This window comes from Halichoeres trimaculatus, unplaced genomic scaffold (assembly GCF_033239565.1).
Source record: "Halichoeres trimaculatus isolate MK-OKI-2021-1 unplaced genomic scaffold, fHalTri1.1 fHalTri1_scaffold_10, whole genome shotgun sequence".
Lineage (NCBI taxonomy): Eukaryota > Metazoa > Chordata > Actinopteri > Labriformes > Labridae > Halichoeres > Halichoeres trimaculatus.
In genome coordinates, this window is record NW_027437187.1 from 8203412 (window position 1) to 8220358 (window position 16947).

General features: G+C 39.8%; 2 protein-coding genes across 2 annotated transcripts; one reads left to right on the plus strand and one right to left on the minus strand.

The window, feature by feature from the left end:
* Nucleotides 1–293: 293 nt before the first annotated feature.
* On the minus strand, nucleotides 294–12630 carry LOC141796625 (uncharacterized). Its single transcript, XM_074677852.1, has 7 exons — nucleotides 12324–12630; nucleotides 10398–10621; nucleotides 10162–10263; nucleotides 8102–8203; nucleotides 7324–7437; nucleotides 4862–4970; nucleotides 294–3278 (listed from the first exon to the last, which is right to left on the minus strand). The coding sequence occupies exons 1-7, from the start codon at nucleotides 12505–12507 to the stop codon at nucleotides 1765–1767; spliced, it is 2349 nt and encodes a 782-aa protein (XP_074533953.1). The 5' UTR covers nucleotides 12508–12630; the 3' UTR covers nucleotides 294–1764.
* A 118-nt stretch (nucleotides 12631–12748) lies between these two features.
* Nucleotides 12749–14631, plus strand: pdf (peptide deformylase, mitochondrial). The gene is made up of 3 exons (XM_074678007.1): nucleotides 12749–13095; nucleotides 13672–14319; nucleotides 14454–14631. The coding sequence occupies exons 2-3, from the start codon at nucleotides 13710–13712 to the stop codon at nucleotides 14609–14611; spliced, it is 768 nt and encodes a 255-aa protein (XP_074534108.1). The 5' UTR covers nucleotides 12749–13095; nucleotides 13672–13709; the 3' UTR covers nucleotides 14612–14631.
* The last annotated feature ends 2316 nt before the right edge of the window (nucleotides 14632–16947 follow it).

A 16947-nucleotide genomic window follows, 5' to 3' on the forward strand; every position in this document is an offset into this window, starting at 1 on the left:
CCTGCACCTGGTTAATAAGGTATGAAAAAACTCAAACTAAACAAAAACTAAACTGAAACTAAACTGAAACTAAGCCTTGTTGCAAAAATCAAAACTAAATAAAAACTAGAATGCCTGCTCTAAAACTAATTAAAACTAAACTGTAATGGAAAAAAAAAGTCAAAACTAAGTAAAACTAAACTATAATGACAAATCCAAAACTATTATAACCTTGCCGGACAGTCCCAGACACCTTCGGTCCTGCTCGTGTTAGACCGACTGTCAGACAAAACCATGACACAAAGTTCCCTTAAGGACCTTTCTGGGTCTTTTATTCTTATTTGTCAATGTTTTTTTTTTTTTAAATGCCCATTGACAAAAAATTCAAACATTAAAGAGATAACTTAACACTTAAACATTCAATCCTTATTAAAACAGCTTAAAACAGCAACAGTATCAGAGTTTTCTTACTGAGTTTGATCTGATGACAGCAGGCAAACTTAACTCAGTCACACGGTTATGTAACAGCTTTAAAAACAGATAAAGCAATCAATATTAATCTGCATCAACTCTTTTTTGTTTCTTATTCAGATTTAGAAGCAAGAGAAGTCAAAAACTGTTTTGGGTGAAACATAAAGAATACACAGAACTGTGTTCAGACGTAACACATCCAGCAGACAAAGAGGAGTGTCAACATTCATGCAGAGTCGCTTTTGTTTGCATGTGAAGAACCTGATAGTAGAGGTACAAGGGTTTTTCTTAAGGCTCCATTCACCCCTGAGGTGAATATAAGACCCTTTAGCTTCCATATGAATGGCTAACAGCTAGCTCAGTCTCCACTCTGCACAGCTGGGCAGAAAGCAAACACTAACTGTACCTGAGGTTGTTGGCGGTGTTAGCGGGTAAAGACATTTCAGGATGTAAAATCATGACGTGTTAAAAGACAGTGCTTTAAACAATCTGTTGTCTGGGTTTGTAAACTCAGCTATCTCCTTCTCATTAAAACAGCCATGATCCATGTTGTTTTCCATCAAGAAGTCCAGAAAAATGTCCTATTTCTAGTTATCAAAAGACAAAAATAAGACATTCTCTGGGTTTGTCAGGTGAATGTGGCTCATGTGAAGTCCAATAAGACTTTTTTTTACTAAAAGTAAGACATAAACACTTGCTTATATCTCAGTTTTTGCAGTGTGGTTTTTCATTTTTAAGGAGCTGATCTAATGTGAATGCGGTCGTGTTGTGGGGGGCCCTACAGGAACAGGGCTGAAGGGGTTCACCGCATGAAAAAAGCATCATAATGAGGTAAATTCTTGAAACACCTGGTTTGTATTTATAGTAATGGTTGGATGTGTTTGGTCAGTTTCCTGTCAGGATGTATTTAACAACCAACCAGGTGTTGCTGAAGTTTAGGTTCATGTTAGAATCTTTGGTTTTAACTTCTGCTGTTGAAGTAAAACAACACTTGAGGAGCCTCTTTTACTTGAACTGTTGGAGTGTTGACAAGTTGCAGATGGATTTTTTTTTTTTTTCATATACAAATCAAATGGAGTCAGTGTAAACAGCATGCATGCTCACCTGCTGCACCTGTCAGGCCCAGGTAAACACAAACTGTATGAATAAAACCTCATTTAACTGTGTATTCATATCCATTTTAAACGTGTTTGTTAGAAATAAACTGTGGAGTAAAACGGTTTATGATGTGTTGGTTTTGTTATCACTGTCAGCTCTGACCATGTCAATCTAGTTTTGTTCACTCTAAAGTTAAAACTTGGAGGCAAACAACCCTCAGATGTTGTTCATGCTCCTCGCGGCCTCGTACTCCATCAGAAGTCTTTTTCTCTTGATGCTGGGTTTGTAGAGAGGATCAGAAAGAAGAGAGTCCTCGCTCTCACCGTCTGAAGAGCTGGAGAACAGGACATTTACATCAAACGATGAATCTGTATCCTCTTCCTCCTCCATCCTCCTGTCCCCACTGCTGCCTTGCCCCACGTCTCCAGTCGAGGATCCTGCCTCCGTCTCTCTCAGCCGGACCAGACTCACACGTGGCTGCAGCAGCTTGGACTGCAGCAGCATGGTCTGACTGCACAGGGACAACTTGAGCTGGGCTCTCTGAACCCTGCTGGTCTCAGAGGGGGTGGAGGAGTGAGGCTGAGGAAGAGGGTCTGAGTCTTGAAGAATGCCATGCTGGAAAGGGGTTTCTGTTAAAAGGCTCTTTGACTGAGGAGCAGAGGTTGAAGCATCTCGTTGAGGAGGCCCGGGGATGTTAGATCTTAATTGTAAGAGAGGACAGCTGCTCGTGAAGGTGGTTTGTGCAGACTGATGGACACCGACTCTGCCCAGAGTTTGTGATCCAGGTCTGCTCCTCTTTAAAACTCTAGAGGGGTGTTTTTGAGGTGTTGATCTGCAGATAGAGGTAGATTCACCCTGGGATATAATCACTGATTGTACTCCATGTGTTGAGTTTAGAGGATTTTCTGGTACCAATGCTTCTGATCGGTTGGATGTAGAGTCTTTCATCGTTTCCTGATGTATGAAATCATCTTCTGATGTTGGTATCCGAGGACTGGAAGGACTGGAAGCAGAAGCTGCTTGTTGAGAGCAGTTTGGAGATGCTTGTTGACGTTTAAAGACAGCACAGAACTTATCCATTGAGGCGATGTCTATCAGCTGGACCACTGGCAACAACACACCAGGTTGCGGGGTGTCTCTCAGAGAAAGGAGCTCCGGTTTATCTTCAAGATGCCCCTGTCCAGATGTCTGGAGATGGGTGGGTGTGTGTGAAGCTGGAGGCTGCTGATTGCAGAGCAGCGGGAGCAGGTTAGAAGGGGTGAGGTCATCTGATGAAGAGCCAGATGAAGACTGGAACAGAGGGGGAGATGAAGAAACATTGGCCTGAAGCTGCAACTCCTCCGAGCACTCAGCGGGACACTCCTGCAGGATGTTGTTCACCCATCGCTGGTGTTTGGAGCAGAACTGAGGCGATAAGGCGGCTCGCTGAACATCCTCACCACTGCTTTGACTGATTCCTGCTTTTCCACTGTGACTGTTTTGCTCCACCCCCTTCCTCACCACACCTCCATCCCACTCTGTCTGTGGTGGAGGTCTCTTCAGATCATTCTCCATCAGACAACTGTCCACCAACACATCTGGGTCAGTCTCTGGATGACCACTTTTGGCTTCCACTGGCACAAAAAGGGGCTCCAAGTCGCTGCTTTGTGAAGCTGACTTTGCGTTTGGAGACCTCCCTGTGTCACTTTCTGATGACTCAGAAACCCCACCTGGACAAGTGGAAACAACATCTGACAAAACATTACAAAAGTGTCATTATGAATGATAAAAAAACAAAGAATATGATATATTAAAATATGCAGTATGCACAAACGTTTTTTTTTTTTCTTAATCTAACAGGTTAAAAAGAATGTACATGTTTAGTTTCTTGTATTTTGACATTATCCTTTATTTTTAGCTCATCAGTTCAGGCCTCATTTTGGTTTTCAGTATCTTGAAATAAAGTTTTTTCTGGGCCTATCAGGTAAATGTGACTCACATTAAAGATGCTATAAGGAGGATCTATTTTAATTGGACTCCTTCGCCACCTTCTGGCCCAAAGTCTCTGCACACTGTCCTTAATTACTTTTAGTGAAGCGTGTGTTTGTTTTGGAATTAAATGGAGATCAGATTGAAAGATTTTTTCTTTGTTCAAGACTACTTTTTACTGGATCCAACGTGCTAAGGTAAGTTATTTATCAGTATATTTACTTAGCACTACGGTTTGAAATGTGACATCAAGCAAACATTGTAGCAGCCGGCTACTTGTAGAGCTCTGACGTATCTGTAGGCTAACATGACAACAAGTAAACACTGCCAGTTTGTAAATAGTTTAGTAGCTGTTTATATTTAGCACAGCTGACAGCCCAGTGCTCTAAGACATGTCTGTAATGTGTAACGTTAGTGAATCCTGGTTATGTCCTGTCAGTCATCTACCAATCAGAGCTAACGTAACCTCACTCTTCATTTTATTGATAGACTCTAAAGTTTAAACAGACCACTGCAGAATAACTGCTGACTGTGGGTTGGAAAAAACGTTAGCACAAACAGTTTAGCCCCTGTGTTAGCCTTTAGCTCGTGCTCTATCTCTCCCCTGTTTATCTTTCTTCTGCTCTTCTGTCCTTTTTCTGTCTGACAGTTAGGCTCCTGTGTCCACCATCACTACAAAATTAGTCAAAGAAATCATTTTTGAGCAGAGAAAAACACAGATCTCTGTGTTTTATCTCTTCTTTCTACGAGACTTAGTCAGCCGGCGTGGTGTTGTCATAGAGACCTAGAAGTGTTGTAAATCAATCCAGTCCCCACTTGGAAGCTAAGAAGTAGCTATTGAAAATAACCTGTAACCAGCAATATTGGTGCTGATAATCTCATTTTTAAGTGTGGATTACAATCAGGCATATATCTAGAAGGAAGACTTTTTCTAGATCACTTTCAAACTCCTCACAGCCACTTTAAGACTAACAAGACAACTTTTCATAAATTAAGACAGATAAGATTTCAGTGTGTGAGTTGACAAATAAAACGGAGACCAGTGACTGAATGCTTCATTAGCAGGTAATGAAGACTTTGATCTTATCAATATCAAATTGAGATGGACCTCAAAATAAAAAATCAAAATGCTGATTGTGAGGAAAACCTCCAATAAAAGATGAAAAACAACAATCTTTCTTGAATAACTTTTATAAGATACAGACTTGTTAAATTTTGATGATCAAACGTGTCAAGTGTTAACATAATTAAAAACAATAACTTGGTGTGTTTTTTAAACATGCATGAAGTGAACTTGACAAATTAAAAACATGTAATTATGTTGAGTTTGGGAGATTTTTCTTACCACATTGCAGCAGTTTCTTTAGGGTTTTGGCGATGAGGACGGAGTCAGATGTTACCACCTTTAACAACATTTTCTCCTCCTCCGTCATGGGACTTCCTTTCTTCAGAATCTGTTTTTAAAAAAATCAATAGATAAAATGAAAACTGAGAAAACATGTTTTTTTAGTATGATGTAAGGCTGTTACAAGCTTCAAACAAAAATCTTTACTCTTTATTTACCACATCCACACAGATGCTCTTTTCTCTGAATCAGACTCAAGGTAGGATGGAGTTATAGTGAGTTTATTCTTACTATATGATTGTAGTTAATGCTGGATTCCAGGTTTATAGTTAACACTGACTTAAAGAGGGGGTATTCTGCATGTTCAGACCAAACATGCAGATCTTCATGAGAGTTGCTGATATGATTAGGTCATCACTTTAGGATCTCCTGATTGGTTAATGACACATTGGAGAGGAACACCAAGGTCTACCCACAGAGACAGCAGCTTGACTGAAGGCTTTCAGACAGAGGCTGAAATAAGGATCCTTAAAGTTCTGTTTCCTCCAAGTGGTCCTGTTTGGATCAGTACAGTTTGGTACGGGTTGGCTTGGTAAAACCTAACCCTGATTGTGTTTCCACAGCCAATCGTGCCCTTCTTGGTATGCAGTGTGTAAGAGCAGTGTTGTGAGACACATGAGACACAAGAGATCAGCGCAAGAGAACGCATGAGGCTTTTATGCTTTTTAACACCCTGCATGGCGTCCATTGCTGTCCATTCCCAAACTGCAGGAGGCAGTGTATCTACCACAGTACAAACGGTGAGTCGAAGTAGTTTGCCTGTGTTTACAACACATTTACATATCTGTCCCGGAGACTCTTCCAGGTTCTTTGAAATTGCGGCCTGAGAGTGACTGCAATTTCACGCCTTGAATTATTTACCACTTGGTTATCACCGTGATCTCTGTGTCCTAGAGTCATACAGTTACCTGTATCGCTGCACTCCAACCAAAACGACATCTTGTTCTCCCCCCATCTTGTCCCTATGATTCCATCTGGCAGGCTAGAAATTTTCAAGAGTGTATGGCGCAGAAATTTTCCACACGAGGGGGAGTAGGTGTGAAAATGACGTCATTTGTCCGCATAAAGCCGCGTGGACCCCGCAGACACGTCAAGCATAAATCAGCCTGATGCCAATAGACCAGGGGTGGGCAAACTTTTTGATTCGTGGGCCACAATGGGTTCTAACATTCGACAAAGAGGCCAGACCAGGAGCAGATGGATGGAGTGCTTTGGTAACTATCAGGGTTTCATTCGTTCATTCCATATCTGTTTTAGAATCCAAAATCGGAAAACGACTTGTTATTCAATTTTTCATTTTCAAATCAAAAATCAGAAAACACGTTGCGGTCTATTTTTCGCTGTTTTGATTTTGTTTTGAAATTAAAATAAGAATATGAGAGAATGGAATTATAATGGGATTTTTAATCTGTGTATGGTTCATCTTTCGTTATTCTGTTTCAAAACAAAATCTAAAAAACGAAAAACCTGACTTGTTTTTTTTGTTTTTCTGTTTTAAAAACCAAAACAGAGAACGGAATTACAGAAATACAGAAAAACAGAAAAACGCGTTTTATCTGTCCCGATTTTAAAAATGAAATAACAAAAAATATTTAAGGTCGTGTCAAAATTGTTTGTGTGATATTTTGATATTAACTGTGAACTTTCTATATACAAAACATCAGAATTGCAGGGAAAATAAAACATTGACAAGGTTTATTCGTTTAATTTTTTCAAGTTCGGTGGGCCGGATTAAAACGTTAAACGGGCGGGATGTGGTCCCCAGGCCGTAGTTTGCCCATGCCTGCAATAGCCACATGAGTTATGTAATAGCATGACGTCATAGCAACACGACACAGTGTACCCCGCTAATAAATCCAATGGAAAAGAAAAATCAACCATCAATTTGTCTCCTTTGTGATCGTCATTTGGCTCTTTGTTACAAAGAACAACCAAGCTTTGAGAAGACACAGAGAAGACTGTGTGCTGCCAGGAGAAATACAGCTGTCGTCACTTTACCGCTGTGGCATGGTAAGTGACGATTGTTTCGACCAAACAACGGACTGCAGGGTTTCTAGCCCCACCTTCTGGGGTTGGACTGGTATGTCTGTCACTCCAACAGAAAGGTCCCAAAAAGTGGGACGGCTTGTCACAGTTCTTTGGGGATCTGTCCCAGGATTAGTCAGTGGAAACAAAGACGAACCGACTGAACCACTTGGTGGAAACGGGGCTTGATACATCATGTACAGCTACTATAAGGTACCAGACAGACAGTATAAAGACTAAAAACCTTATACTAGCACAAGAGAGCTCCCCACCTTGTTCAGATATGACCCATGTTAACCCACACAACCATCACAGAAACAGTGCTAGTTCTCTACTATACAAAATAAGTATTTCAGCTCACTTTTCATCACACACACCTTATCAGCACAGGTCTCTCCAGGCAGCACAGCCTCCAGCCTGAGCAGGTAGTGCAGCAGTCTCTCCTCCACCTTCTGTGCATAAAGTTCTCCATACTGATCCTCCATCTGATTCTGAGAGACAGAGAGCATTCAACATGACACCTGGAAAAACAACCCTCAGTGAAATCTTTTTAGAATTTTGTTATTGATCAAAAATTCACTGAGTCCAGATCTCAGGGTTCAGTGTATCAGAATCAAAACAAGGGCTGCAAAATAAAGAAGCTTGTTTTTTTCGACTGCTCAGGATAAATATTTAGTTTTCAAAATGTTGCTCTCCATTTGTCTGCCCAGTGAACTTTAAAACCAAATGTTCCAGAAGTTCCAGGAAAGTGTTTTTGCTGTTTTCTATCCAAGCACCTCTAAATAAGGACTGAGTTCACTCTGGTACATTTTCCTACAGTGTTTATCGATATAACTGTTATTTCTGGGTACTGTGGCAGCTTTGCAGCTGTGTGGTGTGGAAACAGAGTTATGTTGTAAACGCAGATCTATAGCGCCCTCTACTGGATAGAGAATGAGCTACAGTCTCATCCCGTAGGAAGAAACGGTGCTGGAAGGTTTGTTGTAATAAAAAAAAAGGTTTGTTGTAATAAGGAGAGGCTGGATCATCCTAACACTGACTGGGGGAGTTTTACCTTGTAGTAGGATGTGTGTGTAAAGCTTTAAACGTTAACCCTGTCACACACACTTCTCTCTACACTGTGATGTGTACAGCTTCTATTCTATGGAAACTTACCTCAACATAATGTTCAAGTTTTTCCTTCTCCAGAGCGAGTTCTTGTACAAAAGCCTTGAAGTCCAGATGGTTCTTCTTCATCAGGAACATGTGATGTTGGTTCTGTGCGTGAAGAAAACGATTTACTGTAAGTTGTCAGAAAGATCATACCGACAGTGGTAACTGAACAAATAATGGACCACTTCCTGGTGGCTACACCCACCAGAAAGTTAAATTTTATCTAGATCCAGGGATAGACTTCAAGTTAGCTCATTCTTTACAGTGTGAACCTGTCCTGTTCTGTGAAGAGAAAACTAATGTTTGTAATTGTGCCCACAGGTTACAGATCTGTGCACACAGAGAGGTGCTGCCCAGAGTGCTTCTGTAAATCAGGGGTTCACAATCCTTTCACCCCGCAGGCCCAAAAAAAGTGGAGCTGGAGACCTGCAATAAGTCAACCCCCAGAAAAACAAGCACAAACACAAAAAGACTTCAGATACTGACTTCAGCTGACTGGTATGCAACCTGTCAACAAATCTGCACGTATTTTTTTTTTTTTTTAATTAATCTGCCTCTTTTAGCAACAAAGAAATGTGGAAATCAGAGCAAAGATTTTCTATTTGAGTGGTTTTATATCAAATGTAACCTCTTTTTAATTTAATTTTACAAAAATGGATGAAAAATTATAGGTTGAGGTTTCTGCCAATAGAGACTGAATTTGAACTATTGTTTTAAATTTGAAAAGCATGATCTTGTATTTAATTTACTGTTTTGAAAAAGAATTAATTTGCTCTGAAATTGTTTTAAACCTATTTGAAAATTCAACTCTCTATATTCCATTATTTCAAAATTTAAAAAAAATCAATTTCAGTTGTCAGGTTCAGTTTTACAATAGTGCCATTTCCAGTTTGCTTGAAACTGATGTTTTTGTGAGCATGAAGAGGATATCTGTGATTCTGTGATCAATTACTCTTCCCAACAGATGGAGTTGATGTAACAGTCATGCCACACTGAACTGAAATGGAACTGTAAAACTGAGTCTGAATTGAGCAAACTGAAAAATATATAATAGTAATAATAATAATAATAATAATAATTATTATTATTATTATTGTTATTATTATTATTATTGTTGTTGTTGTTGTTGTTGTTAATCTATTCAATTTTATTTATTATTAAATAATTGAATTGAAGGGAAATATACAGTCAAATTTCCATGTCAGTGAAGTACAGTTTCAAAGCAAATGAATTCAATTTTAGATCATGCTTTCTGAATTCAACCTAACAAATCAAAGTCAGTTTCTAGTGGCGCAAATCTCAGCTGATTTTTGATTTTTCAAATTCTATTTGAATTTTGGAGGCATTTCCTGACATCCCAGGAAGTCTCGACTCCCAATACTGGAACCAATAAATGACATAATATAAAAAACACTTAAAATTTAAATAAAAAAAATTTTCAGCAGCTTCTGTGACTAAGATCAGTACATTTGTGTCATTTGTAATCAAAAATACTATATTCTTTAAGATGAATTTCAATCTTCCAGCTGTTTGGATTTTAAACCATACTTCAGTCGAAGCTGTGTTGTTGTAAACATACAAACTCACCTCTTTAGCCCCACTGAGGAGTTTTTCTCTGGTTTTAATACAGACTACATGTCACTGAGGTGAATCCCAAACCATCAGCAACAACACTGATCAGTTTGTTATTCTAAGTTTAAATGCCTGAAATCACTGTGATGGGGAAGGTGTCAGACCAAAATATTGTCAGCATTCTGAAGCAACAGGCTTTTCTAGATTTTCCACTGCAAATACTCTTAATGAAAGGCATTTCTGACAGCAGGATGATGTTTTCTGTTATAGGAGACTTTCTTATTATCAGTGGAAAAACACTGGTTTGAAGTGATCTAAGTTTATGCCTGAGCTTCAAGCACAAGTAATGTATGTGCCTACCTGACGTTCAGAAGTGGTTTTCCTCTAATTTACATGGCTCTGGTGTTAATAATCAATAAAGTAATGCAGAAACATAACAGTCTTCTTTCCTTAAGCCCTCTTTGGATAGAATCCAAAAGTTAAACACGTACACAATGATCCTGGTACTGAGGTAGTTTGCTTGGGAAGAGCTGGTTGATTTTAAACATGGTGTCCACAAGGCCCTGGCTCTTCTTCAGCATCCTCATGATGAGCTGCACAGAGAGACAACAACCAAGGTGATGCGAGGGGTCAGACAGAAATCAGGGAAGTGTAAAGCTGGAATCAGTGGAGACACTCAGAGCAATCTTTGATGAATGTTTCCTCCAGCATTGGTAGCAGTGCTTACCATGGTTTTGAGGCCAAACATGATCTTCATGTGTTTGACTGGAGACACCAGTCGGGGCACAAGTCTGTGGGTAGCTTCCAGGAACTCCATCACTGGCTCAAAGTGTTCACTGTTCCTGCTCCTTACAATGGAGTAAGCCTGGGCAGAGCCAACACGCAGTCTGAGCGGGTCTTCAAGGCTCAGAGGCAGGGGGTCCATTTCTGGCCACCTGGATGAGTCCAAAACTGCAAATAAATTAAATACAATTAAAAAAATGACTTGCACGCTTAAGATTTAACTTTTTTAAAGCTGTTGATAAAAAAGGTGATTGTCTGGTATTTGGGGTAATTTGTTTTGAGTGGTCTGTGTTGTTTTTGACAAAAGTAGAGCAGTTTATCATAGATCTGGACAAACACTATGGTGAACCTAAAAATAATTCCAGGAAGAAAGCCTCTATTTTAAGGTTAATGTCTTAATTCATTACCCACCTTTCACCAAACCTTTTGACAACAGTTAAACTAAAAATGAAAATAAAATACCTGAAAGAAGAGTCTATTCAGACATGGAGGCATGTTCGGAAGCTTAAAGTGATACTCCGGGATGGAACAAGTTGGGTCCTATCACAAGGTTTAGGGCAGAAATTACCCCTACAGCAGTGATTTTGTGCAGCAGAAGCCCAGGGCGCACGCACCAAACACCCCCTCCCTGCTCCTCTGCCGGTTTCCTCTGCACTCAGACGGGGCCATATTTTACTTGACCAAAAACACAAATAAACGGACTCCCACTGAAAAAGTCTGATATCGGTCTGCATTCACGCTTTATTTAGAGAATTTTCAGCACGTTACTTTCACACAAAACACCGCTGAATAAGGCTCTAGTTCTCACCGTGTCTCTTCGTCCTGGCAGACTACCTGCGTTTGTTTATATCTGGCAAGCCGCACGCGTGGACTGATACACTAAGCGGCGAGAGCCTCGTAGCCAGCTGTGGCTCTGCAGCGGAGGTAGCGCCGTTTTACGACACGATGAGAACTAGAGCCTTATTTATCGGTGTTTTTGTGTGAAAGTAACGCGCTGAAAATTCTCTAAATAAAGCGTGTATGGAGATCGATATCAGATTTTTTCAGTGGGAGTCCGTTTATTTGTATTTTTGGTCAAGTAAAATATGGCCCCGTCTGAGTGCAGAGGAAACCGGCAGAGGAGCAGGGAGGGGGTGTTTGGTGCGTGCACCCTGGGCTTCTGCTGCACAAAAACACTGCTGTAGGGGTAATTTCTGCCCTAAACCTTGTGATAGGACCCAACTTGTTCCATCCCGGAGTATCACTTTAAGCTTCTTTATGTTGTGGTGGTTAAAGGTGCTCAAAACCATCTGCAATACCACAGAGTATTTATAATCCATTTGTTACACATTAAAACTGCATCTATTACTGTCTCAAATTATTTGTTTTTGTAAAAGAAGAACAAACTTTCAAAACTAACTGAACTGTGGTGTTTGGTGTTCTTATGGGAGCCTTAAGCTGGGAAACAATATCCAGGGAATTGACTGTCTTTGTTTTCTTGTGTTAAAGAGTTTCTGTGGAGTTTAAAAGATCCAGTCTGATGTTAACAACTCCTATTCCCAGGGTTGAAAATTCGCAAAAAGTTTAATTAACTTCATGAGTGTAAACATTGGCAGCATGGTATGTTGTGACAATGACCAGAAACGGTGTTGTTGTTGTATGTTGAGACCTTAATGAAACAACCAGACAGCTATTACTCTGTAGGAAAAAAAACTGATTGGGTGCCTGCTTGAGTAAGGCTTCCATACATTTGCAAAGTGCATTTTCTGTTTTTATCTTATATAAAGCAAAATTTAAGTTACTTTATAATACTCATTAAGTTTTAATGCAAACACAATAAAAAGAAAGTTACTGCATTAAAAAAAATGTAACCACAGAAAAGTAAACAAACCTTCCAGTATGTCGGTCATGTTGTGAGCCCAGACATACTCTATGATCCACAGCGCTAACTTTGTGTCACTCCTCAGAAACTTGCTGGATGTCTGCAGGCCTTCTCCTTCCATCGGGTGTTCAGTGAAAACACGACGATCATCTTCGATCTTAGGACCTTTAGTACCTCCATTCACAAATGACATGCAACCCACACACCCACCCCACTCTGGTGGACATGTACCGGCAAGTTGAAGACGGGCGGTTTTGAACACAACTTTTGTTCTGGGACTGTTGACGACTCGTTTCAGTTTCGAAAAGTTGCAAATTATTTCCTCGTCAAGCTTAGTGGAAGCTTTCAAAATAAAACATATGATGGATGTGTGCAGTGTGATTAGAACGCACCCAAAGTCTACAGACTCTTATTGTGAAGTTTCCTGTGCCGGATGCTGTTGTTGACCTGGCAGTAGTTGGCGGGCTCAGTCTGTTCTCACCTTCTATCGTAACTGTCCGATTCATCTAGTCAGCAAGGAAGCGTTTAGATGAATGTAAGGTGAATAATATTACATACTCAGCCTGGTGAGGTGCATTAGCCTCGTGTTTTTATTACGCCTCGAATAAAAACGTGCTACAGGTTTAGCTTTTTAGCACTGAAGGGTTGAACGTTCAGCATGTTCACCTGCTTACCCCGGCGGCGGAGTCAGCCGTTCAATAAATAGGAGTTTGATAAAGAAGGAAGCGCAGTGTAAGACTGACTGTTATTATAAGAAACAAACACCTGTCTGCTGAAAAAGGTAAGAATGTTGATGAACCCTCTCTTCTTTACAGGAGATTCAAATATTTGTAGCTTTGTAAAGGCTCAATATCTAGGTATGAACAATGGTGACCTCTAGTGGTGGTGGTAGACACTGCGGCAGTGTAACACTGATAGGATGAGTCAATTCTATCGACTTCCCTCAACAGACTCAATACCTGCTGGTTAACCCAAATATAAAACAGAAAAAGATAGAATCTAAAAAAGAAAATAAGCACAAGTTCATTGTTTATTTGCTAGCATAATATAAGTACAGTCATGTGGTTATTTATTTGTAAAGCCCTTTTTACTGATATTCTATGTTACAAAAAGTTTTCAGTTTAATTTTTTGAAACTCAAACTAATCAGTCTGCATTGATGAAGGATGACTAATTAGTTTGTCCATCTCAGTGCTATTGTTGACACGTTGTTTGGTATACTTACAGACAAGATTAGACCTAAATTTGAAAAAAAAAAAAAGAAATAGCAGTTACTTCCTGGAGTCTTTGAATATGACGTTTGTGTATAATACCCTTATTAATGTCTAAATTTCCCTTTTTTTCAATCTTTCAAACAGCCCTGACTGGTGATACACCTTCCAGCTGCAGCTCCATCATGAACACAAGGTCAGGTTTGTCTCTGCTCCAGCTCTCCAGGATGGGATTCAGATTCTGTGTATCTGAAGGCTCTCGCTGCAGTGCTGGAGTCTTCAGTTCAATAAGGACTTCTCCTCCTCATTCTCAACCTGTGACCTGTAGTCACTCATATTCCAGCAGTGTAAAGGTGCGCTCTTACTTTCAGTACATGAAACACAAGATCAGGCCCCCTCCCACTCCTCCTTACGGACATGTGTGCCAGGTAGGGGACCCGGTGCTGCGTGCCCATGCAGTTGCTGTTGACCCAGCAGCTATCACAGGCCCTGAGGTCCAGGAGGTCATCAACACTATGGTGAAGGTGATGCGGAAACTGGAGTGTGTCGGACTGAGTGCGCCCCAGGTTGGGGTGCCGCTTCGCATCCTTGCTCTGGAATATCCTGAGAAGATGTTGGAACAGAGTTCACCTGCATCGAGGGAGGCACGCGGCCTCACTGCGCAGCCTCTGAGGATCTTTGTCAATCCAGCACTGAGAGTCCTGGACGGGCGTACTGTACTTTTTCAGGAGGCGTGTGAAAGCATCTCAGGCTTCTCTGCTTCAGTCCCTCGATACCTCTCTGTGGAAGTGTCTGGTGTGTCTGATCGACATTTTTTTCCTAAAGAAGCACAGCTGAAGTGTTAAAGAGAAGCTGATATGACGTTAATTTCTGCCCTTTCGTTGCCGTGTTTAATGTGTCTTCTTTCTTTTCTCGTGGTCCCTCTGCAGGCCTGAATGAGAAAGGTGAAGCCGTCACGTGGCAGGCCAGCGGCTGGCCAGCTCGTATCATTCAGCATGAAATGGATCACCTGGATGGCGTCCTGTACATTGACCGCATGGACAGCAAGACCTTTCTCAACATCAACTGGCAGACACACAATGAGTAGACTGACAGAAAAGATGTTCTTGTTGTGGGAGTGTCAGTTAACCTGCCTTTAGTTTCATTTGTTCTTTCAAGCTTTATTCCTCGTTAGCTTACAGCATTTCTGTAAAAATGTAAACTACAACTGTTAAAAAGTGGATGCCAACAACAACTGAAAGTTGCGATAAAGTCTTAAAACTTTTTTAAAGGTTTTTGAAAAAGTCTTAAAAAGGTATTGAAATCAACCTCAGCATTTTAGCATATACTCCGTATAAAGAAAAGATACTGTAGATACTCAATTAACACCTTGGGGGGAGAGGCACTAGACAAGCTTATCCTACAAAAACTGAAACCCAAGCCAGTGCCTGTCTTATTTTTGGTAAACGCTGTCTGAAACTTAAAAATGTTCTTGTTTGCTTTATCATATAAAGATGTTAATTTTACGTCAAGAAACTTAGCAAGTACACTTTTCTTACCATTGCCAGATTTTCTTTTAAGTAATTAAAGTGTCATTTTTGTCTTTTGAAATAACACATTTTTCAAGACTTGTTGGGTGAATGTGGCTCATATTAAGTCTAATAAGACATGTTTTACTCAAAACTGATTAGGTTTCAGTTTTTGCTATGTAGTAACTTCCAATTCACCACATCTTTTCTCTTGAAGCCCTTGGTAATACTTAAAAAAAACATAATTATTCTAGACCACGAGTGCCTAAATTCTTTTCAGTGAAGGGCCAAAAACAAATCAGGGTGGAGGGTTGCAGGCCAAAACTAAACATTCATGTCAGTTTGAAAATGAAAATACTTTTCTTTACTGTATGTCATAGCATGAAGTTACTGAACAATCATATGGCACAAATACTAGGCCTGTGTCTTCAAAGACATCTAACACAATATAACCAAAACAACATGGGACTCAAGATGCTCCTATGAAACAAAAATAGTGAATTTTCTATCCTTTTAAAATAAAGACAGAAATAAAACTGGACACCTGCTTTAGCCTTTTCCCCATATAAACGACCACTATATCACATTAATTTACATTAATTTAAAATATGTAAGTAAAAAAAATTCAAACATAAGTAGCAGGCCAAAAAAAATGGCTTGTGGGACAACTTTGGCCAGCGAGCCCCAAATTAGACAGCCCTTTTCTCGACTCATAGTCTCAGGACACGTGTGGACATGATCAGAAAAGGCGTGAATGGCTCCATCATAAATACATTAGTTTATTATTTAAGGCAAACTTTTGTCAAAGAGGGCTACTTCTGATTTAATGAAGATGACCAAGGACCAGCTCAGATGTTTATTAACTCTGAAAGTAACAAATGAATGTTTTTCTTTCAGTGATTTCTGTGAAAATCAGTCTCTCAGTGCTCAAATCTCCTTGTTCCATCACCACAGACTGATGAGATCAAACCTCACCTGTTCCTCAGGTGTCTCTTGATACCAGATGATCAGTGGTCAGTTTTCTGCAGTGTTACCTGCTGTGTAAACATCAGCAAATTCTGCTTCAGACCAGGGAAGATGTTCTCCATTAGAGGGCAATAGAGGGAAACATGTCAGGATGTTTTTATAACAGGGTCAGGATCTGGATTTTATTAGGATTGTTTGTTTAAATTGAGATTATTTTAACCTGTAAACAACATTTTTAGACCCAAATATTTCTGATCCTGCATTCTAATCTTTTTTTCTGCTCCATTTAATAACTTTAATCTGATCTTGTGACCTCTGATGTGTTTTTTGAACTCTCACATTTTCACATCATGATAAATTCATTCATCTAGAGACGTCAGCTGTAAGAGTTGTTGAGTTTCAGCTGAATGGTTGGAATTTTAGCTTTAGACAAATGGGCTATGCACAGTCCAAATGTAATTTAGTGAGATGTCGCAAATTATTGAAAACATGTCGATGTGCATAATTTGAAACATGATTCATTTCAGTGACATCATTAGAACAGTATGAGATAAACATACATGGTCATGTTCTATTTAAGATAGTTTCAGAACATTGTCACAAAAGACAGGCATATCTCGGTTTTTTAGTGATTGGTGTTAAAAGGCTTCTGTTATTGCACAGACACTTAAAGAGAGATTAAGTTTTCTGAGTAGGATCAGTGTCCAACCTCCAAGACTCTCACTCGTCCATGGCCACTTTGTTTTGGTGAATTTAAAACTCTTGACAGTTTTTCTCGATTGTTTACACACATTTTCTGGAAGGATGCCTCATATTCTCAGAACTCTACACACAAATCAAAAAATCACTCACACATTTCTCAAAACCCCTCAATTCTCCTGCAAAATGAAACTTTACATCCAAAACAGTCTTTATTCTTCTCAAAATGGTGTTTTGTCTCCAAATGACA

What these genes read in the sequence shown, in the direction of transcription:
- LOC141796625 (XM_074677852.1), bottom strand. Translation starts at nt 12,507, where the DNA reads ATGTCATTTGTGAATGGAGGTACTAAAGGTCCTAAGATCGAAGATGAT. An exon ending in CATGACCGACATACTGGAAG is followed by an intron (nt 10,622 to 12,323) that starts GTTTGTTTACTT and finishes ATTTATTTGCAG; the next exon opens with TTTTGGACTCATCCAGGTGG. An exon ending in TGTTTGGCCTCAAAACCATG is followed by an intron (nt 10,264 to 10,397) that starts GTAAGCACTGCT and finishes CTCTCTGTGCAG; the next exon opens with CTCATCATGAGGATGCTGAA.
- pdf (XM_074678007.1), top strand. Translation starts at nt 13,710, where the DNA reads ATGAACACAAGGTCAGGTTTGTCTCTGCTCCAGCTCTCCAGGATGGGA. An exon ending in CCTCTCTGTGGAAGTGTCTG is followed by an intron (nt 14,320 to 14,453) that starts GTGTGTCTGATC and finishes GTCCCTCTGCAG; the next exon opens with GCCTGAATGAGAAAGGTGAA.